The following is a 24,039-nucleotide window of genomic DNA, read 5'->3' as shown; positions in this document are numbered from 1 at the left end:
CGCTTGGCTTTTGCCGCAGTGTGTAAGCGAGTGTTCCTGTGGACGGGTGAATGTCTGGCTGGGGCCCTCCAAGGTTATTGCCATGGCAACCGGTGCATGGGGTCCTTTGGTTGTGCTGTCAGAGAGCACAGGTCACAGGGGTCACATGAAGAGGGGGAAGAATAGGGGGAAACGAAGGGGTGGGGCGGTTGTCAGTGAACAGTGCAGTTTGCAGCGCCGCAGACACACAGAAAGAGAGAGAGAGAGGAGGGATCCATGCCGTTTTATTCCACTGTGCATTCAGACCGGACCGGAATAATAACCGAACGGTACAGACGAGGTTCTGAGGGTCGCAAAGTTCAACACACAGCACTGCCCAGCATGCACAAACAGAAGACAACCGTGCTGTTTAAGGACGAATCAGTAACAAGGATTTATTGCACTTCCAAAAATTCCAATACGAAAACACACCATTTCCATCAAATGTAAACAAATAGTACATTTCTGAAACATGCTTTCATTAGCTGAACGTTCAAAGCAGACCGATTAAATATGCACACCATGAGAACACTCAACACAGCAGGCCTTCAGTACCTTGTAAATGATCCAGAAGCGTTTCTCAAATTAGCATTTTATTCAATAAAAACAGGCATTTTAAAGCTTTATATGGCACTTTACCTTTGGAAATTACTCATAAACAGCAGTTTATAAATATGAAGTAGCCACAGAATCTGTTTCTACAGCAGAGAGTTCATTGCGAAAGCTCTATTTATAGATGGCGAGTATATCAGTAAGGAGCAAGAGGCTTTATGACACAAACCAAAGGCATAAGAGGTTAGAAATATGCAGATCAAGGCCCATAATCTCACAATGTGCTTTAATTGATTATTAAGAAATTCATGATCTGTGCTATGTACATGAAAGAGTGTAACAACAGTTCTTCGACACAATGTAAGGTGCGTTGATAAATGCCGTAATGTTAAATACCTGGAATATAAGATACACATATAGCTTGGAAACAGGTTTAAGAGCAGTTTCCCCCCCAAACACCTGAAGGCTGGTGCAATCACTGGGTCAAAAAGACGCTCAACCGTCAATCAGAAGCTGCTTCAAGTTCAGCTGGGTCATTACACGGGCTCCATAAGGAGCTCATCCAAGTCTGTTCCCTCCAGCTGCCGGAAGGCGGCATGGGAGCCAATTACAAATAACGTAGCTCCTGGGAGGAGACAAAAAGAGAAAAATGCATTTTAGGACAGAGAATATGTCGAGCTTTTTAATAAAACAATAACAGTCCATGAAACTGAATATATTAGGAAAAAAACTCAACCATGGTCATAAAAATACAATGGCCCTCATTAATCAGACATTTGGGTGTAAAGTTATTATCACATTACAAATTTAACAATTTGTCGATGAGCGTAGGGCGCCTTTAATCCCACACCAGGCTTCAGATTGCAACAGTGTGGACCTGAGGTGCAGCAGAGCAAATTAAATTGTGCCAAAGCAACATTATTATTCCATACTGGTGCACAATGATGAATAGCAGCACACGTTTTTTGCACATTTATTTTAGATTAAAGTTTATCGATAGTTTTTTATCATTAACTTGGTATGAAAATTTGAGAGGTTGGCTGCATCAATATGACATCAGCTGTACAAAGCAACAAATGAGGTGACCTGCATATTTAGGCAGACAGAATAGCAAGACTGAAGACTGACTGGAGTTGAAACTGTACATCTCCTAAAGGAAATCTGTGGTTCGACTGAGATGGAAACAGTATGAATATAGGGATTTTTGTGTCTGTATTGGTTGTCATGCAGGTAAAGCTGCATAACCTGTTAGGTGCAAGCACCTGTTAGGTCATGCAGGTAAAGCATGACAGCTTGCATGACCTAAAACAAAGCTTCAGGTTTTTTTTGAGTCTTTTAGTTTCTTGTAATTCTTGAAGTGATACACCTGAAAAAAGTGTGTATTTCTTTGAATAACCTTTTAATCCCACAGATTTTGTGAGCATGGCCACTGAAGCTATGAATAAACATGTACAGTGTGTACAGTGCCACATATTTTGTTGGCAATTTGTTGCCAGCAAACTAATGCTTGCAAATCAGCAACATGGGGCAAAACCTAACTGCAGTGGTTTGACTTACCAAGAACCCAGAAAACAGCAGCGCCGGCTCCTGCCAACCAGAACACGGGCAGAGAGATGGCTCCAGCTAAACTCATCTGGTGGGGGACGGTGAGCTCTTTACCTGATGAAAAAGAGAGCACAAAGAAAACCAATTAATACGCTTTATACGTGCAGATTTGTTCTGCCTAGTACAGGACTGGTTGGGCTTATACTTAATAATAAAACAAATACATGCTTCCAAGGAAGTCTGAGAAATAAAATTCCTCCAAGAAGCATATGTAAAAAATACATAACTTCATTTTATGCCACCTTTACTCACCAAGAACAACCAGCTTGGACTCCAGAGACTTGAGGTGGATTATGTAGAAGGCACCAGCAAACACAGCCAAGGCAATCAGCAGCATGGGTGAGCTGATGCTGAGGATCAGAAGCACAAACAAGTCAATCACTCAGATTTCAAGGTAACAGTTCTTATCTCATGACCTTTGAAATCTGTTTTAATCACAGACTACAGAAAAACAACTGCTAATATGAGAATATGAGGTGCAAATTTCTTTGTTTGTTTTGAGATTAAACCAACACTGATCCAACTCATTGAGGCCTTACATGCAGTAGAGGATGAGACCCAGAAAGATGAAGGTGTAGTTGCTGTTGTAAACCTCCACGTTCTTCATCACCCTCTGGCAGAGCTCTCCAAAGTTTCGAGGTTTTGAGAACTTCCGCTGGTCAACAAAACTGGCCCACGGTCGAATGGACATCCTGCGGCGGTCAAACCATTCTTTAGCCACGCTGACTGAGAGGCCTTTTGGAAGCCACAGCCTGGAAAGTGAAGGTAAGGTAAAATACATATGAAAATAAAATTATCTATTTACCGTATTTTCCGGACTATAAGTCGCAGTTTTTTTCATAGTTTGGCCAGGGGTCCGACTTATACTCTGGAGTGACTTATGTGTGGAATTATTAGCACATTATTATATCATATCACATGTTATTTTCACACTAATCCGCAAGAGGATGCTCTAGGCCTTTTCAAACGAAAAACTATGCCAAAAATCCAATCCCCCTCAGTGGCAGTCGCCGTGAACGAGAAAGTGTGGATGGATCAAGAAATGATGAACTTATGGCTTACAAAGTGCTACACTAAGCATCCGGATGGCTTCTTTAGAGCACGCAAAACTCTGCTTGTGATGGATAGCATGCGAGTGCACATCACGCCACAGTTCAAAAATAAATTAAAAATGTTCAACTCCATTCCTGCCATCATCCCTGGAGGCTTAACTAAAATACTCCAGCCACTTGATATCTCCGTGAATAGGAGCTTTAAGGCAGTCTTGCGTAACCTGTGGGAGCAGTGGATGATGGATGGAGAGCACAACTTCATGGCAACCGGGAGAATGCGCCATGCAACTTTCCTGGAAGTCATTGGATGGATCGACAAAGCATGGGCTTCAGTGACAACAGAAACCATTGTGTCAGGATTCAGAAAGGCTGGAATACTTGCAACTGACGATGAGTCTGACGTAAGCGACGTAGAACAGGAAGCACCGCATCTTCTACCTCCGGAGTTAGCAGAGTTGTTTAAAAGCGATACAGACGATGAAGATTTCATTAGATTTAGTGATTTGGAGTGAGACGGATGGTTGGGTAGACTTGTTAGCATGTTATTTATGCTATTTATTTATCTGAATAACTCTTAATATGTTATGTTAACATACCAGACACATTCTCGGTTTGTTGTTTACGTGTCATGTAACGTTAGCATACCGCACAATTATTCAGCCCGTTGTTGCCTCTATTCTATTTTTATTTTAAATTGCCTTTCAACATGACATGTCTGTTCTTGGTGTTGGATTTTACCAAATAAATTTCCCCAAAAAATGCGACTTATACATGTCTGTTCCTTCTTTATCATGCATTTTATGGCTGGTGCGACTTGTACTCCGGAGCGACTTGTAATCCAGAAAATATGGTAATAATATTGATGTAATCTGTTATTTTTTACATAAAAAATCTAAAGTGAAAGGCTCTTACTTGGCCAGGACTCCAGTAGCACCGTTACCCCCCGTTCCAGTCGGATGAGCATGCTCTGCACCAAACAGATCTCCAGCCTTGCTGTCCATGTCCACAAGGCAGTTCTCTCCCTTTGGTGCACCTGAGGACATCTGAAAACGTCCTGTTGAAAGGAGATTTCAAGGAATTTTAAATGTCTGGATGTAAAATGCAACTAAACATTGAACACGTTTGCAACAATAAGTTGATCATCAAGGAGCTGCTAGCCAAAGGCCTTCCTCCTCTTGACCCAATATACTTTGCTTCAATAAAGACTTTTAAAGTGAGCGGTAGTTCTTTTGGTGGTGGTACTTAGGCTCCCTTTAGAAATATTGCTTGATATTTACATAATACATTTCAAGAAAGTTCACCAAGAGTTGCACTATAGTAGGAAAACATGCAATTGTAACATAGTATTGTTGAGTATTGTGATGAAGATATACGGTGTGATAAACATTCTCCTTTTCATCTAAATCAGTAGGTGTATTCACACGTCACACACTAAATTCTGTATCAAAACCCATATAACTCAATTAATATACAGTTATCATGTGGAGGACAAATACAAGACAGAATATAATTGACAACCTTTTGGGATTGTGATATTGTGCACATGCTTCAATGGTGATTGGAATTCAATATATCATGAAGTTAACATTTATTACAAGCCAGGTTTGGCAATACTTTAGGTATAACAAACTGTAAATAAGGATTAGCTACAGATGTCATGGAGACACAAAGCAACACTTTATTACTAAAGTTAAAAAGTGAAGAAGCCATATTGGATTTTGACATTTGATTGGTGAGAAAGTCCAAATCTGTCTTTCAATGTTAATTATTACAGTAGTATCAGGAAATAATATTCTACAAACTTAATGAATGAGAAAAACAGAATCTGGCTGGCTGAAAGATTGGTGTATTTCTAGTATTTACCCTGGAAGTACTTGTTACATAAGGTGAGAACCACCACCCTTGCTCATTCAAATTACTTTACCTGTTTATTTTTTTTATCCATTTGTAACAGGTGGCACCATTAGGTGTCGCACTCTCTACAGCCTGAACCAACACGAAGAAAATGTGTAGAAATAAAATCATTGTTTTGTTTATTTACGAAATTGTTTGGAAGATCATCACAAAGCCTGGACAGCTCAAGATTATTAGAGGGAGAAGAATTCTTTATAGCAATATACAAATATAAATAAAATAACTTACATGTTTTTAGAACCTACTATAGAATAAATCTGGTGGTTAAAACTTGAAGCATATGATGAATTGTCCTTAAGGCAACTACACCTATGCTAAAGCCTAAAAACAATACCAATAGATCACTCTCAAATCCAAAGGCTTTTAATTTACACCAGAGAAAACTTACTTAAGTATTTGAATGGATTGTTGATCAAATGTTCGCTCAAACCGGCTGAATACTTTCTTAGTAGTAGGGCAGTGGAAAATTACAATCAAAAAGGGCCTGGTCAATACCACATCACTCAACAAACATGATATTCATGAATCTGTTATTGTTAGTAATAATATTTTTATTTAGAAAGTCGCTTTGGTAAATGATATGCATAAATATGTGCTTAAAAACACAACTTTACCGGAAATTCAAGACACTAACATGTAGCTTTTTTGCTAACGTTTACGTCAACTCTAGTCCAAGCGGACAGCTTATCATAACATCAAAACACTTAACAGATGCTCATATACGTTCTTGTCGACTAAAGGACATTAAAAACTGTACTTCATACAATCCTTAATACAAAATCTAGGTACTCACTGAAAAAGTTTTATAAGACAACCTCCTCTTTGTTGCTGTTCAGGATCACGGATGTGATGTGGCCACAGACAGAAAGAGAGAGGGGGAAAAAAACATGTTGGTATTCCGATGCACCACATTGCCACCTATTGGCCACACTACGAACCTCATTGAAAAGGGATGCTTCAAAGAATAAAATAAGTTCGTATTAATATCATTATCTTTTTATGTGTTTTTAACTTGAAATGCAAATCTGAATGTAATTCTACAATATGTATTCTTGTAGGCTAAGCGACAGCCATGAGATCAGATGTGTGGTGTCCGTTGTCCTTATTCACAGTTCACAGATCGCACAAAGAACTGACCGCAGATCAGTGGCGTAAAAAACGTGACCTTACATCATCCGTCAAGCCGGAGGCATATGATTGGTCGTTTTCCCAGCGTCGTCGTGTTGTCGTCACCGTGGACGTTGGTCTGTGGAAGTTGCTAGATTTTCCAGCGGAAGAGGCGAAATAACAAGAAAACTGTAAGTATGAATTATGTGTTTTATTTTACTGAAAGAGCAAGTCTAAATGTTTTCAAATACTTCACAGCACGCTCTTTATTCTTTAGCAAAACTGTGCTTCCATAACAAGAGTCAAGCAATGTTATAGATGTAATGTCGGTTAGCACAAACGGTAGAAAACGGCTGCTAACAAAGGACCTATGCATATTTAACAACCTACTAAATGCCTGTCGGTCTAGCCTTGACCTATGAAGCATAAGAAACATTTTTGTTGAATTTGAAAAGCATTGTTTTTTTTTTCCCAACAGAAAACGTGACGGGTTACATAAACCACTACACGGCTCCACCAATCAGCGCTGCTGCTAGGCGTCAGAAGAAAGGACGACGTGTATTTGGCTTCGAGGGTTTTGCTGCATTCTACTGAACAAAGCGACAATTTAACAACCACAGCTGGCCGTTTGTTTGGCGAGTCTCGTAACAGCGTTGAGCAACGGACGATAAAAGGTAAATCCGCAGACCTCGATATGCTTGAGTTCTGTGCAGTACTGTCCGGTGACTAATGCTGGGCTGTTATGAAGTAGAGGAGCTTCTTATAATTAGAATACCATTAAAAAGCTACTAGAAATTCTACACGCAGAAATCCATTTCAAAGATTTATTTCTGTAAGCTTCGATGATAAAAATCCTCAATTTAGCTCTCCAGAAAACTTGAATAGATTGTAAGGACAATGTGAAAAAAGAGCTTCAATACAGAAATGTTATTGCCTACATCATCATGAATGACTGCTGACTTGACAGTGGTTCAGCAAACAGTTATTGACACAAATAGGGTAGCCCACAGAATGCCATTACTAATGAAAGTGACTGTTCAAAGAGTGCTTTATCCAGCATATAAGTGGAAAATTGGATGGAAGGAAAACATATGATGTAATAGGGGGAGGCTTCAAAAACCAATTGAAGCCAATTGAAGAGTTAAGCATTGACAAGATGTGGTCATTAGCTAGAGTCAGAGCATCAAAACTCATCACATGGAGCTGCATCCATGACATGATTAAATTGTCATCTTGTCATGCTAAGCTACACCTGAAACAGAAGACAATGTGGTTAAGACAGGTTTAAATACTTTAAAAAAAAAAAAATTAGGTCCCAAGTCTGGACTGGTGTTGGTTTGCACTTTAAGCTCCTCTCTTCTGACAAAGTTGATCGATATGCTTATTCAGTTTTCCAGCAGGACACAACCTGCATAAATTACAGTGGTACTTGACTGACCACCAAGCTGCCCTGATCTAAAATCTACAGAGAATCTATGCTGTATTGTCAGCTGTCAGATGAGACAACAGACCTAATACCAGTTAATGGGGGCATATGCTGTCCAGTACATGAGATTGTTTGTCATTTGGTCAACATGTCTGCACCAAAGTCATTTTTCTTATCATACTTAGAAAATATTCAGATTTTATAGTAACAAAGACTTTGGGTTTTCATTTGCTGTAAACACTGAGATGAGCTGAAATAGATCAGTTAATATTTAAAATATTTAACCATGTAATCCAGAGCCAATATACAAGTTTTATTTTTTGAATTCAGTGTCCTGAAACAAATGATCTGTTAATGAAATTTTTATTTATTAAGATCACCCCATAACTTTGTCCATTAGCTTCTATTGCTAGTTTAGTATTATTTGTTAATCCTTCATAATTCAGCATGTGATCTATCCCATCTCTGACATGTTAAAACCAGCATTTACTGTTCACGTGCCTTTTGTTTGTTTTGGGGTTTTTCCTCTGTTTTTAATTATAAGACCCTGGTCTGAATCCAAAATTCGAGTCACTAGATTCAAATAGTGTTTTCAAAATTTTCTAATTAAACAAATAATGCAGATAAAAACAGACAAGCAAGCTGCAGCAAAAATGAAAATGTACATAAAATTGCACCAGCTTTGTGCACCACAAATTATTTTTGTTTCTCAACGTCGCCACTCCCACAACTAATTCTGCCCCATGGAAACTACCAAAACACTGCTTGACACACAACACTCACCTTTCACCTTTATTGTTGTTATAAATAAAATAATAATAATAATTTGAGTAAATGTCAGCTTCCTGGTACCCATGGAGTAGGCCAAAGATTTTATTGTTTAGAATAGATCAGCCAGATCTAGAGAAACTCATCCATGCGTTTATCTTCAATCGCATTGATTATTGCAACAGCGTTTTCACAGGTCTGTCCAACAAATCAATCAAACAGCTGCAGCTGATCCAGAATGCTGCTGCTCGCGTTCTCACTAAAACCAGGAAGATAGAGCACATAACACCAGTTTTAAAGTCCTTCACTGGCTCCCTGTAGCTCAAAGAATAGACTTTAAAATATTCTTAATATTTTAAAGTCTATTCTTTAAAATATTAAGTTTATAAATCACTGAATGGTTTAGCACCATAATACATTAAAGACTGGCTGCTGGTTCTGGTCTGCTCTGCATCCCCAGAACCAGAACCAAATGAGGAGAAGCGGCATTCAGCATCTATGCACCACAAATTTGGAACAAACTTCCAGAAAATTGTAAAACAGCTGAAACACTGACTTTCTTTAAATCTCGACTAAAAACCCATCTGTTTAGAATTGTATTTGAAATGTAATGAGCTAATTACAAATTTAATGATGGAACTTTACTTAATGTTGTGTTTTGATTGTTGATTCTATATTGCATTGTGTTTCTGTGTATGATATGATATGATGTAAAGCACTTTGAAATGCCTTGCTGCTGAAATGTGCTATACAAATAAAATTTGATTGATTGATTAATTGAATAATATTTGTGTATCATTCCTGTTGAAATTTTTCAGATCAGAGAGACGTGCGAAGGAACCACAGTGGAACCGTGACCATGGCGGCAGTGCAGTACCCAGGGCGCCTCATCAGGGACTCACTCCACTGGGATGAAACCGAGTGCCTGAACTACTACGGGATGCTCTCTCTCCATGAGATGTTTGAAGTGGTTGGCTCTCAGCTCACAGAATCTGACATTGAAGCGCTCTCTTTCCTTTTGAATGAAACCTACCCTGCACAACACCCTCTTGACCCAGCGGGCTGGACAGTTGAACCTGCTGAAGACGATTCAGAGGACTCTGGTGTAGCTCCAAGTCCACAGCTGCTGAAGGCATGGAGACGGTTAAAGCCCAGCGGATCACAGCAGCCTTTAGAGGACTTCAAGTTTAAAAGTGGTCTTGAGCTGTTGCTGGAGCTTGAGAGGAGAGGATATCTCTGTGATGGCAACCTGGAGCCACTATTGCAACTTTTAAGAGTGCTTACCCGTCATGATCTGTTGCCATTTGTATCCCACAAGAAGAGGAGGACAGGTAATGATTATGATCTCATCTCACTAGCTGTTGTCACTCAGCAATAGTCTCTCAGAATTAGTCATTCATTTATTGGTTAGCTAATTTTGAATCTGTTTTTCAGTGTCTCCAGAGAGAATTGGACAGAGATTTGAATTGGATAAAACAGAACTAGTGTTTGGATTACAGCATAGCTGCAGAGAGACAGATATGCCACTCCCATCCTTCACACAACAGTTAACGACTGGTAAGTCTGCTGACCTGTCATTTTTATTGTAGAATAGTATTCATTCTGCTTATGCTAATATTTAGAAAGTGCCTTCCAAAAGTATTTACATCTCCTTTCATCACATGACAACAACATACAAACCGAGTTCAGAGTTCTCTTTGGTGTTCTTATGTCTACATGATATTATAGACTATTGTTTTTAAGTCTGTGTTTTGAAAATGTGCATACAATTGCTATTGCTGCAATTGTAATCAGAAAAAACTGTGGCAACAGCTATTTAAAGAAAATGGGCAATTTTTGCCCATTTCTTACATTCAAGTAGTGACACAGACTCTGGGTTTTCAGATATTTACTCTCCAGCACCTGGGTCATCTACAAGGATGCGGAGGAAGAAGAGGGGACATGGCTGGAGCCGTAGGCCCAAGAAAACAAGCAAACTGGTCCAGCCACTGCCTCTCCCATTAGGACCTCAGAAAGTGTCATGTGGTAAGTGCAGTGAATAGATGTGCAACATGTCCCTTTTCAGTTTCCTCCCTTTGCTTTCAGAAACACTTTAATTTTTCCTCCTATTTACTATTTTTCTTTCATTTAAGTTTAATATCCAAAAACATCCGGTCTTCAGTCTGTTAACATCTTCAACAATTCTCTGTATTTTATTTACTGATGTCTCAAACTGATGTTGTTCATCTCTGCTGAACCTCAGCTTGAATCATTGCGTTTCCTGACAGCCTCTCATCTTTCTCACCATTTAGTGGAAAAACCAAATAAGCCATCTGTTTATTTACAAGTGCTACTCTACAAAATGTTTCACACACTAGAGCAACAAGTTACTATATTTATTGTTTGATGAAGATAAAAACAGGTTAAAAATAATTTTAACTCCTTAAGAAGTGTTGTGCATTTGAATTAGACCGTGTTGGTCATAAAGGCAGAGATCAATTCTCCAGATCCAAACCCACTGCTGCTAATGTCAAAATTCCACTTGTCTGGCTCATTGTTATAGTTACCAACCTACAGTTTGAGTGGTAAAATTCACAACTTGAGGTTTATGTTTGGACAAAAATAATGTCACTTTCTACATTCCTCTTTTTGATCACCAAAATCCAAAACATTCAAGCTGTTTTCAGTCGTACATTCTTATTGGATGGACAGTATCCTAATAACTTTCTCAAACAACATCAAAAATTGGTTTCTGTTTCTTCACCTTGACTTTTCCTACATTTTTTGTGCCCTCATATAACATTTTCCTAACCCATTGGTCTGTGTTCAGCTGCTGCCGCTGCGAATGGAAACTGGTGGCTACTCCCTGTTCTTTTTGTCTTTACTTTCAAGCCAAGTTTTTTAGTCCTGTCACCTTAAGAAATGCCCTTGTTCTGCTTTGTTGTGCTTCTTTGATCTAATTTCCCTTCGATATTTGTGAAGAATAATTGAAATGAACTAAACTCATGAAGATATCCCAAGTTGGTTCCTTCAAAAGTGAAAAAATCCCTTTAGATCTTGAAAAATAGTTGGTAAACTGTTGTTGACCGCAACACATTAACTCAAGAGAAAATGGACACTAAATACCTCTGCAGCAGATTATTCAGCTTTTTGTTGCTTTTTATCTGGGATGGGTATCAAGATCTAATACAAAACTGCTCCGAGTTCCTTGTACTTCAGCTCTGAAATGTCATAATTAGGAATTTTTATTTTCAATTATAAATTATTAAACTTGAGTGACTTTAATGTGAAAAAACTTCAATATAAGATGAACATTGCTGTGTTTTTAAAATGTACTCCTTGTGTTGATATTTGGAATCAAATCATGAAAAGATTCTAAAATAGTCATTTTAATTTGAAAGATTTTCCTTTTAAAATTGATGATTATCAGTCTAACAAAATACAAATGTGCAAACTTTTTTGTAACACAGCTGGTGTTCCTTGTAATTTATCAATTACGGTAGGCTTCCTCAGGTCTTTTCCACACATTAAAAATCAGACAGAACATGAAGAATTCAGCAGTCTTCCTAGTATGCATTAATCCACTGTTTTGAACTCAAACATAACTTTGGCATGGAGATCTTTTTGGCTTATTGTGGCAACATGCAGCTTATCCAGATGGTGTTGCCAGGGTACACCGGTGGGGACTGGCCATCAGAGAATTGAAACAGAAAAAGATACATTGGTCTTATTGTATTCACATCAGATTGATGGTACTAAAAAAATGTTCAAAGAATTCTTGGCGCTGGGGCTTTTGAGATTAAACCCATGACACATATTGATAGGGATCAATATGTGCTTTGTTCTCAGTTCTGGAGAAGTGCACACTTCCCCAAATTGCACAGACTGAATGCTGGACAAGCAAAGGAAGTTTTATGTTTTTCAGGCAGTGCTTAAAATGTCAAATTCCTGGCATTGTACTGTCCTACAGATGCTGCAACTTTTAAAAACTCAATTCAGGTTTTAGTATTTTGGTAAGATCAGTAAAGACTGTTTTGTTTTTTTTTGTTTTTTATTATTATGATTATTATTTATTTATTTTTTTGCCCAATTTATTTTTTTGACTCTACTCATCAAGATAGAATCACACAGCCCCAACCAGTTTAAAATATTGGCAAGATGGCTATCTCCACATTGACCAGTAGTTCATACAGAAATCAGCCATTACCTAAGTCCTTTCATCCTATTAACACTGACGCTGGTGGAGCAGAAACCTTCCATGTATATTATGAGGACACATCGTAGTGCAATATCCAAACATGATTTAGGTTCTGGATACTGTGGGATGCTCTTAATCCAGTGTTAAGAGGACCTAAAGCATCTGAGGTGTCAGTCTGTCATCTACAGACAGGCCAGGCTTTATTTGCTCACTAATAGTTACACATATAGTATGTAGTCTGTGGAAGAGGGTAATGATGGTAACATACAGGTAGAGTCTGCATAGCTTATTATTTTAGGATAGGAAGTGCTTCATGTAATCTGTTCAACATCAGCTATATGTAATAAAATGCATCCATCTACTGACAAACACAAATAATCATCAAATATTACTTAAATGTTCTATTCTCAAATTTTAAAGTATCTTCCACAGCATTGTGACAAATAAATCCTCTTATGTTTTAACTGTTACTGTTTCAAAACAGTAAAATACCTTTATTTTGACTCAAAATAATTTAAAGGGGCCTTTATCAGATGCAATAATTCTGATATTCACGTCAATAAAATCCTAACGATACCCATCCCTTTCTCAACACTTAAATATGAGTATTACACCAAAGTTTTTTTTTTTTTTGTATTGTTCGCTCAGTTGTTTAAGAAGCTTACACGTTGCTTGTAAAGGCCCGTGTCTGCCTGAAAATACGAGATACAGGCCAAAACAAAAACTTCATGATCCTGACTTGGTCAAAATATATCTTAAATGGAAGACAGCCCTCCCCCCATTGGTATTAAAGTTGAGTGATGTGCCTGTGAACATGCTGCTGTCTTGACTCCACATTTGATTCCACCAGGTTGACTCCGATTGTGACTCAGATCGAGTTACCTATGACACAATGGATCACGAAGACAGAGATCGAGACTGAGGAACAAAACAAAAAAGTCTGTCACTCCACTCTGTGCATTCGTACCGCAGTGTGCGTGATCAACTCAGTCATGTGCTCTCACAAGTCTGGGCCGATGCCTAAGGTAAAAAGAGGCTCTCCTCCCTATTACAACAGGGGGTGGAGCTGCTACTTTGCTCTGTATACGATGCCTGTCTATCATATAGGTGCTCCTTACCTGGTCTCCTATCCTCAAATTTAATTGGATTTAGATAAATCATCTTTTGTTATTTAGTCTTGTTCACTGTGGGAAAAAAAGAACACCTTGTGTCACAGAATATGGATTCCTTCCTGTTCTGACAAGAGTCTACCGTTTTACAGAACTGACCAGAGTCCTCAGCAGTGCGCTACAAATTCCTCTCACAAATCTGCAGCTCGTGTTCAAAAGTAAAACTACCAAGAAATTTCTGGATAGGTCTTCTTAACTAAAGTCATGCCAATCTGGAACTGAATTGTAGTTGATGAGAATGGATAGTGTGTTCAGTGGGCTTAATAAATCTTAACAAATATGACCAACATTCTGTCTTTAAAATTGAGTGAAATTACTCCAGAGTTTATAAAACAAGAGATTTTTGTTTCTTACACCAAAAAATATAAATGAAGCAGATATGTTTCTTAAGATGAGAACCCCAACTGCAAAGTGAATGAAGTCATGAAGCTTCAAGTTGCAACCAGTGCTTTATAGTAATGTGCCAGACAGTTTTATGACCCATGTCCTCCATCTAGTTTTGTAAAATTTTTACCTGCCAATATGATTTTAACAGAAAAGGTAAATCTTTTTCCTTTAACTTTTAGGAATGTAAATGGCTGCCAACATCCATAAATCTGTAAAGGAATGATCTGAAAAAAAAGGAGAGAACAGAGCACTTTTGCTGCAATATGATCAGCCTTCACACAATCTGCTGAAGTTTCTTGCTCTGTTCAAAAATTATCTCCATAAACATAAAAACACTTTTAGATTAAATTTAAATCTACATCTCTTCCAGATTCATTAAACACCTTACTGGTGGCCAAGTTTCTTTTTCCTCTGTGACATCTTCCACACAGAAGAGAGAAAAAAATGCCAGACCTTTGGGTTCCCAATGAGACAGTTAATAGTCATAGAGACAGTCACCAGCTGATTTCTATGCTCATTAAATATATTTTTTCTATGATCAACTACTTCATTCTGTCTTTATGCTACCTACTGCACAGTGGTAGCATAAAGACAGCTCTACAGTTGGAGGAGCTGTTGCCTTGCAGCAAGAAGGTCCGGGGTTCGATTCCCAGCATGGGGTCTGCATGTTCTCCCTGTGTATTATTGGTTTGCTCCAGGTACGCCGGCTTCCTCCCACAGTCCAAAAACATGACTGTCAGGTTAATTGGTCTCTCTAAATTCCCCCTAGGTGTGTGTGTGTGTGTGTGTGTGTGTGTGTGTGTGTGTGTATGGTTGTGTGTGTCTGTCTGTGTCTGTGTTGTAACAGACTGTGCCAGACAGTTTGTTGGATGGCACCAGCACCTCTCAACACCTCTTGGGATAAGGGTGTTAGAAAATGGATGGATGGAGAAACAGTGCAGCATTATTGAGATGAAGTTGAATCTACCTAAAGTTGATTTGTAACATAATATTAACAAGATAATATATTTAGTCTGTCAGTTGAAAAGATTTTGTCCAAAATTGGAGAGACTTTTTTTGTTTAAGGAGGTCATAAAATAAAACAGAAGATAAACACAGACATATGTTGGTCACATTTGTGAAAAAAGCCCATTTCACCTTTTAACATCATTAAAAAAAACAATTTGTCAGTATGTGAAGACCAGCCCTTTCTCTTTTCAGAAAATCTAAGATGGCTGCCACTTTTAAAGAAATTAAAAAGTAAATTCTCAAGCAGTTCTGAGAAAACAGAGTAGTGCTTTGCTGAGGGAAGCTCGTGCTGTATCTTATCTCTGCAACCCGTATGAGGCCCCTCATGTGCGTTTGTCAAGACGGAGCAGAGATAGATAGGGCAGATCAGTCCATCACTGGCCCCTAGCATTTCAACAGACCTTAAATAGTCTCTCTTGTCATGACTCATCTCTGAAACCATTTTCACCAGAGTGTCTGAATTAAACTGTGACAATAACGACTGCCATTATTGCTGTTCTTATGAGGGGTGCTTGGGGAAGTGTATGCTTGGTTTAATTCACCCTGTTGGTTAGCCTTTGCAGTTGGATCTTTAATTATTAGTTCTCAAGGTTGAATGTAAGAACATAAGAGTAATCCCAAGCATCCCAGTGTCTCATAAGGACACATTTAAGTGTATCTGGATATATTAAGTTGACAATGACTGCTACTGGTCAGTCTGAAAGCTGATTACAACTAAGAAGTGCCTGCTTGATGTTGAAGGAAAAAAAAACAGCAACCCAGTCAACTATCATCCAACCCACTTGTGCTTGTCTCTTTCTTTTTCTGTATTCACAGTTCTAAACAGTCCCAACGTGTGTATCAGGATGTGATATCCTTACACACAAAGAGAGAGTGAGAGATCGAACACTAAATGTTCAAACCACGCAAAACGGTAAAGAGTGATTTGTCTATGGGACATGAGAGGTTTGTGTGCCTGTCTCTCAGATTTCCCCGTAGCTCTCCACTCTTGGTCGGTTGTTCACCAGAAAAATGGATCGATAAAGAGTTGAAGCTCTCCGTGCCAAGCGACTCCTCGTAAATGGGTACTTAAAGTTTTTTGGGAGGGTTGGGAGGGGCTGAGATGAGGAATCCAAACGGTCTTGGTGCTGAAAGTGAGTAATGAAAACTGTGCCTCCTAATGTCCTGTCTAAGTGGATGTCTCTGTGTCCAATGAAGCGTGAAGTGCTCTGTAACCCTAACAAAATGACTATCACTGTGTTCCTGTGGTTTTTAAATGGCCTTCCCCTCGCTGTCACTGTCTTTACTTCTTTCCTGCTCAGTGTGAAATGAAGGCCACCCATAAATGCAGTAATTGGCAAGTGTTTATCGTAGCCCTGGCAATCGCATGCTGTGTAATGATAGAAAAGGTCAATTTATAAGACTTTAAATGCCTTACTTTGACCACAGAAGGTATTTTAAAAAAGTTAAAGCTTTTACAAACAATAAAAGATTTACTTGGAGGCCTTGATGGGAAACATCCCAACTGTGAAATTTAATCATAGCACCTTTGGAAGTGTTTTTTTTTATTTTTTTTTATTTGATTATTTTTTTTTTTGAGTCAAAGCAGATGTCCACAACGGACAGTTGTAAACTTTAACCAAAGAAGCTCGAAACCTTTAGATAACAGAATCATTTAAGATTTTTACACCTTTTTTGTTTCCACCTCATTCCCACCCTAATCATAATCATGTCTGACTTTCCCCTGTAGGGTATTGCTGCTTTTGAACAAAATATGAGCCTTTTCCCCTCCATATTGATTGATTGATCATTCCTTTCTTGTAATATGCCTGCATTTTCTTTTTTTTTTGCTGTTTTTTCTTTTGCCATGAAAAAGTTACAATCTTTTATTAGTCCACTGATATTGTAAAGTATGGCAATGGGAAAATACCATGAAAAATACTTCCATGTACTCATTTTTCAAAATATTCAAAACGATGAATTGTGGTCTAAAAAGAAATATTATAAAAATGTTCATTTTTTATGTAAGCCATCAGAATTAAATGTCTTCATGAAACTGGATTTGTTCTTGTACCTTAATGCTTTCCTAAACAAAACCTATTTGCTTTCAACTTTTATGAAACCAGTTGGTTTTGTGCCTGAATCTTGCAACCAGTCCTTACAAATGTAACATTTAGATTGTCCTGTTTGAGCCAGTCTTCTGCTTTTATAATCTAATTACACACTTCTGAAGAATGCAAATGAAAACCAATGTTTTGATACCACCCCTCTACAAATGTTAAGGGATTCAAAATCAATTCCTTTATTTGTTATTTGCATTTCTAATCTTGGCATTTTCTAAATCTTTCCCTAATGAGTCGGGTGCCTTTCGCTGTGGCCTCAAACAAAACGTTGAATTAATGGGACTTCTCGCATCAGGGTGTAGCTGTTGAATGAGATGGAAAGCGAAACGTGTTAAAGTAGTGCATATTGTCATGTCAGCATGGACTGAAACTCTTGCAATTGTCTTTTCATCAGTCAGAAGTATAAACTATATGTACAGTATGCCCCTGGTACATATTTGTGAAACTTTCTACATGAATCTATGTTTTAGTGCAGCAGTATATTTTAAAAAGTAGAAAAAATGCAGCATTTAATTTGACCAAGCTCAGTGGGGATTATTGGGTGAAAGAAAGAGTTCTTTTTACCAACACATTTTAATAAATGACTTCTAGTTCCTATGGGGTTTCAAAATGACGTAAACCTTTTTTTTCCTTGGCTAATATTTGTTACAGGAATAGTGACTGGAGATTATTAAATGATGTAGATTCTCCTTCACTACAAATCTATCACTGCATCTGGTGAAACACTCCTAGACACAAGCAAGTTGAAAAAATATAACCAGTTTTCAGTCATGCTTTTAAACATAAATGCTGCATTTATTTTTTTCTCTGAAGTAGTTGGAGGGGGGAACTAACAAGTTCACTGGAGGTAAAATATGTAAAATTCACTCTTGAGGTCAAAAAGTCCACATCATATTTGAAGGCTTTTCTTCTCCTTGCCAGAGTTACCAATAAATGTAGCTAGAATCTGTTTTCTTCGTAAACGAGAGTGGTCCGTCCACTTACCTGAAAAGACAATTTACATAAAGATATTTCAGTCCCAATACTTGAAGACTTTAAATTGTTTCAGTATTTGCTCATGATTTTAGCAAATACTAAACTCAGCCCTTCTAACTAGTTAGAAAGGCTGAGTTTATAGTTAGTTTCACTAAACATTATTGAATGAGCATGTTTCTAGATTGTGACAACTGCTGTTCTTGGAGAGCTTTGATTGGGAGAGCTGGGTCTTTGTTGCAGCAAAAGTCATCAGCAGCTGGTTGCCTCTTGGAGCTCTGGAAAAATGTCATGGGAGATGATCTCAGCGTTGCTCTTGCTCAGTACAGTATGTATCCTCTAATCTTTCTCGCTGTGCTGTTGCATGACCATCAGTCCTGTAAACTGCGGAAACTCAAGAAGCTACTTATTCTCCGCAAAGAACATTATATTGAGAATCTGCCGAATGTAAAGATTTAAAGTGTGACAATAAGCCCATCTAAAGCTTGGTACAGCTGAGTTGTTTTACCAAAAAACAGAAAAATTCAAGGTGTCAACTTTTTCAGTATTTGGTTACATGAACGCTTCAACCATGATGTTTGTGGACCTTTTAAAACTGTCACACTGAAAGTTCTCATGTTCCAGTTTCTTCTGATTCAACCATTTTAACAGCTGCCAATGATACTCAAATTCATAGAAATGACCGACCGAGAATTGGAACAACACTGCTGGATCAGATGAGTATTTCTTTCCTTGCTCCGACTTACCAACTTAAGTTTCACCAAAACAAACCGAAGGGCCAGATTTACAGCAAAGATGCTCTCAGATGGGTTGGTCTACTTTCATTGCCCTCTCATCTCAGTTTACTCTGCATCGCTGCACCGTTTTTTTTGTGAAACTGATTTTAAAACAAAAAGAAATAACGTTGAGTTCAGCCTGTTGAGTAGGAACTGCACCCCACTGCTCAGTTTAATATTGATCAATATGATGCCCAGTGCTATGAAAAATATTTCCTCTGTGTAGATTTCTTCTCTTTGCTTTTTTGTCACTAAATGTTTCATATGCAGAAAACGGCTTTTAGTTTGCCATTTTATATCTTAAGATGGAAATGCTATTTGAAAGCCAACCTTGTTCTAAATGAATACTGCTTCTGATCTAAAGCTAATAACTAGCAGTGCCAGATTTGGCAATAAATCCTATAAAATATTGGTAATGACAAACCAGTGAGTCCTTTACATCACTTAGAAAAAGTTTTGACCCACTCTTCTTTCCAGAAATGTTTTAATTCAGCCTAATTTTAAAGTCTGGCCTGTTTAATGTCTCAATCACTTATTTCTCCATGCTTTTTGAGATTTTTTAAAACCTGTTTCTTGTTGTCAGACTGGTGCCATTTAGAGTATTTTCTATTCTACTGGGCTAACTATAAAAAGGCTTCAAAACTTCAAAATGGTTTTGAAATGGAATTAAATTTTCCATTCAAATTAATTTTAATAGTCAATTTATGATTTAACAAAAGTAGCAATAACTTTTCGACACAACCAACAAGCTGTGTTATTTGGTTATTTTTCTCTGATATTAAAGTTTAATCTGAAACATTCAAGTGTGACATAAAAAGCAAACAAAACAACTATAAAGGCATTGAATGCTTCTTCACAGCACTCTAGAATAAACCTAAATAATTGGTGTCTGAAATTTTTTTTTAATGTTTCTCTCTTTCCCCCCTTTGTTTTGCCCTCATGACCCCTTAAAATCTTTCCCCTTTCTTTCTGTCATTCTTTTCTTTCCCTTCTTCATTATCTGCTGGCTCCTTTGACCCGTTCACTTCCTCCCACCTGCCCCCACTGTTTCCTCCACCTTCTGCTGTGATCAGATATCCGCCTACGCGTACGGGCAGAGTACCTGGAGCACGAGTCAGCACTACGTGAGGGCGTCTCGTCAGACAAGCGTCAGCCGCTGGAGCGTCAGTTCGAGTTGTTCAGCAGGGCCAGTTCCCTGCTGCGCGCCAGAGACCTGGGCTCCATCGTCTGCGACATCAAGTTCACAGAGCTGGACAACCTGGAGGCCTTCTGGGCCGACTATCTGAGCGGGGCTCTGCTGGAGGCCCTGAAGGGTGTCTTCATCACGGACTCCCTGAGGACGGCCGCCGGCTCTGAGGGCGTCCGCCTCCTGATCAGCGTTGACCAGGACGACTACGAGGAGGGCCGCAGGCTGCTGAGAGCCAGGAAGGCGATGTCCTCCGGTAACGGTGGGCGCACACAGACTTGCTAGGCCTTGTGATCCAATGAGACTCTTTTGGTTGTATTATATGGAGCTTGAAGGAAAAAATAGCTGGGACTATGATGGAAGGTTCAGATGGAAGTTGAAAGCACTTTTAAGGCCTTTTTTTTGTTTTGCTGTTCACGTGACAACCACTAGATGGCAGAAGTAACTATTGGCCCTTTTTGTTTATATCATGCCTTTCAGTTTTCAGTCTAAGTTGGAACATCAATGTTTATGATTGAAAGAAGAATCATTTTGGATTAGTCTGTTAAATTTGGGTTTATGTACAGGTGCTACATTATTAAACACCGGGATGAAACTGGAAGGAGAGAGAATTTTCTTTGACGCAGTTAGAAAAGGATAAAGCAAGAGTGGGCCTCCTGATTGAGTAACGACAGTTAGTTATTTAATAGAAACTAACAAGAAAAAGAGCGTAGTCAATTGACTAACTCTACCAAAATTTGAACATTTTATTTTCTTCGATACTTTTTACTTGGTTCTGGACAGTCTCATTTACAACTCCACTGCTAAAACTACAAACACTATTTTAATTGTGTTTGAATGCTAAGAAAATAATGAAATCAGGAATTTGGTTAATACTTTATTTAAAAAACGTTAAAAAAAAAGAAGATATAATTTCTGAATCAAACTAAAATTGAGCAAAATAAGAAGAATGTGCAGCTTTCACCACAGTTTGACTTCTGCATCGAACTTTGGAGAGCCCCGCCAACACAGGAGAGACCAGATAACGCCGGGAATCTGCCCCGTGCACCACCATAACCCACCGTATGATTGCCGTGGTCAGTGGATGCTTTAGTCATCAGTAGATGACAGCAGTGATTAGGAATAGGTCTCAACAGACCATGGAAGATTAATCATCACAAGCTTGTCAAGAGTGGTCCTGACAATGTAATGGTGGCTTGTGCCTGGGCTCCCAGTTTGGCCTCAGCAAGTGCTTCTCTCAGCAAGTAAAGCACAGGACGGAGCGTCAGTCAATACAAGTGATGTTGGAGAGATCAAAATCAAAAGTGCACATCCCAGCTCCACTCAGCCCTGCGATGTTGGCCCAGTAGAGTGGCTCACGGACAGCTGTCTACTCGCCCTGCTGGAACTAATGCCTGGACTTCACTCATAGAAGACGATCAATAAGGCCTCTCACTCTTAAGTCCCTTCATACTGGCACGACTTAAGCAGGCAGACACTGTCTGAAGTACAAGTCTCTGCAGGGCTGAGCAGAGACCAGCGAGAGGACAATGGGCAGATTTCCATGTTTACTTTGTGTTTTTGTTAAAGGAGATAATGTATGTTTGTACTGTTCACTAATTCAGGGGATTGTTTTTCTTTTGAACGGTAGTCATTTTTTGTGGAAATATTTGTATTTTGGACATTACTTCTGGTGAATAATAAAAGTTTTGATGACCTCATGTTGTTTTTTGATACATTCATAATTGTCTTTTGCATCGTTCTGATTGTGATATTGGAAAAATCAGTACTATACAGTACTGTTTTTTATTAGCTATTTGGCTAATTTATTATTGGTTCTTCACACTCTACATCTGAAACATTTGAAGTTGATTCTTAACACAAATAATCTGAAAGGCTCTTGCTGAGGACTGACTGTTTAATGTTGCTGGTTTAAAATGTTCCTGAAAATGGTATTTTAAAATTTAAAGCATAATATTTTGAATTATGCTAATTGCTGCAATAAAGCAATTTAAGTTGTTGAAATTCTTAAATCTTAGTTTTTTGATACTTTTGCAGTTTCTTTTGTTTCCAAACGTGTATGCTACTGTGCTCCAGGAGAACTTCATGTAAAATTGCACAAAACTTTACCACATTTTTTAAAAGGCAATTTAATATACAATGAATTAGCTGAGTGGAGATTCTACCAGTATGCCATAACTACTCATGGAGTTCCTTCTGCTTAAGGTATTGTTTTTTGAATTGACAAACCTTAGCTTTTACTGTTAGCAACAATCACTGAACAGAAAATAAAACTCTGAAGAACTTTTAATTCCAGAATCTAAAGATGAATGGTAAATACAAAGCATGTAAACAAATGTATATTTTATTCCACTAACATTATCCTATACTAAAATTTGACTAATTAATTAAGCCAGGCATAAAAAAAGTGTTGGTAGCCCTACAGGCCCATTTTTCAATGAATGTAAGTGAAGCACTTCTCATTTGTTTTAATTTTCAATATTGGTGAAAATGTTGAGGAACTTGTGTTTGGAAGTCTGAAAAATCTTTTCCTCGTGGTTTAATAATGCGACAGAGTGACCCGATTCTTTCAGCTGCTGGCTCCAAAGCTCCAGAGGAACATGTTTATCTTGAATTTTAAGGTGATTAGAAAAGATTAAAATCAAAATTACCCCGTTCCAATAAGCACTTTTTCTGTTGTATTAATTTTATGTAAAATATAATGTTGAAAAAAATTTGTGGACGTGTTTCTGAATGTTCTGAATTTGTAGGTTTGTTTTAGTATTTTTATCTTTATAATGCAAGAATTTGCTCATAATTTTATATTTTGTCTGCCTGGTATAATTTAAAACATTGAAATTTTATGATCGGTTGCTCAGTACTTGAGTAGCCTTTCTATTCAATACTTTTATACTCTTGCTTGAATAATTTCCTGGATGGCTATTGTTTACTTTTACTTGATTATAAAGTACTACTGCTACTCTTACTTGAGTAAAAATTTTGACCATCTACCCACCTTTGCCATTGTTTTTCCAGAGTTGTAAATCTGACGTTTTTGAAAAGCGAATCAAAAGAAAACCACATTTTATTTCAAACATTTTTGCCTTCCACAACTGCTGCATCAACCTGCTGTAAAGATGCCACCATTGTTTGTTCAGCTGGTAGCTTCCAGCGTCCAGAAATCTCCTCTGTGACAAATGCAGTTCTCGTATTGAACAGCCTTCGTGGAGAACAGTAATAAGGCCCAACCCTCTGGGAGAAAACCTGATGGGGTGTTTTCTACCCTGTTTGGAGTACGCTTTGTTTGATGCCAGCTCTACTGCCCCGGGCTTGCCTTCGGGGAAAACCTTCTTGTTTTAGAAAGGCCAGTTTTCACCCTCCCAGCCTTAAAGCAGAGAGCAGTGAAGTGATGCCCACAGGTAGATTTAGGCACTTTCTCTGAGAAGTCAGCAGAACTACAGAGAAACGGCTCAAATGATACTGTGATGTTCTTCCTCAGAACTCTGACTCTGCCTTCGATGCTCTTGCCATTATGAGATACTTTCTTGGTGGGGGGAAAAAAGAGATGCACACAGTTGAAACGAGACGTTTACGTACATAAAAATATACTCTTTTTTTTTTTTTTCAAAATTGCCGACTGAAGTTAAATTAGACAAAATGTCTTGTTTTAGGTCAATTAGAACTGCTAAAATTATTTTTATTTGCTAAATACCAGATAATGAAAGAATAAATCAGAGAAATATTGGTTTATGCCTTCAAAATCAGACATTTACATACAAAATGTTTACAGTTTTGGGGTTTTTTACGCAATGAGGGAAAGTTCAGATGGCTTTGGAAACCT

General features: G+C 38.2%; 2 protein-coding genes across 2 annotated transcripts; one reads left to right on the top strand and one right to left on the bottom strand.

Moving 5' to 3' along the window:
• Positions 1 to 384: 384 nt before the first annotated feature.
• Positions 385 to 6,059, bottom strand: rabac1 (Rab acceptor 1 (prenylated)). The gene is made up of 6 exons (XM_044117006.1): positions 5,935 to 6,059; positions 4,140 to 4,281; positions 2,715 to 2,927; positions 2,428 to 2,525; positions 2,128 to 2,229; positions 385 to 1,195 (listed from the first exon to the last, which is right to left on the bottom strand). Exons 2-6 carry the CDS (start codon positions 4,268 to 4,270, stop codon positions 1,107 to 1,109), a joined length of 633 nt encoding a protein of 210 aa, XP_043972941.1. The 5' UTR covers positions 4,271 to 4,281; positions 5,935 to 6,059; the 3' UTR covers positions 385 to 1,106.
• A 271-nt stretch (positions 6,060 to 6,330) lies between these two features.
• On the top strand, positions 6,331 to 21,919 carry dedd1 (death effector domain-containing 1). Its single transcript, XM_044117005.1, has 6 exons — positions 6,331 to 6,439; positions 6,727 to 6,922; positions 9,261 to 9,773; positions 9,877 to 9,999; positions 10,327 to 10,467; positions 20,107 to 21,919. The coding sequence occupies exons 3-6, from the start codon at positions 9,302 to 9,304 to the stop codon at positions 20,502 to 20,504; spliced, it is 1,134 nt and encodes a 377-aa protein (XP_043972940.1). The 5' UTR covers positions 6,331 to 6,439; positions 6,727 to 6,922; positions 9,261 to 9,301; the 3' UTR covers positions 20,505 to 21,919.
• Positions 21,920 to 24,039: the final 2,120 nt, after the last annotated feature.

Source organism: Gambusia affinis, linkage group LG05 (assembly GCF_019740435.1).
Source record: "Gambusia affinis linkage group LG05, SWU_Gaff_1.0, whole genome shotgun sequence".
NCBI classification, from domain to species: Eukaryota; Metazoa; Chordata; class Actinopteri; order Cyprinodontiformes; family Poeciliidae; genus Gambusia; species Gambusia affinis.
The sequence above is the reverse complement of the archived record's forward strand: the minus strand, read 5'-3'. Positions and strand labels throughout refer to the sequence as shown.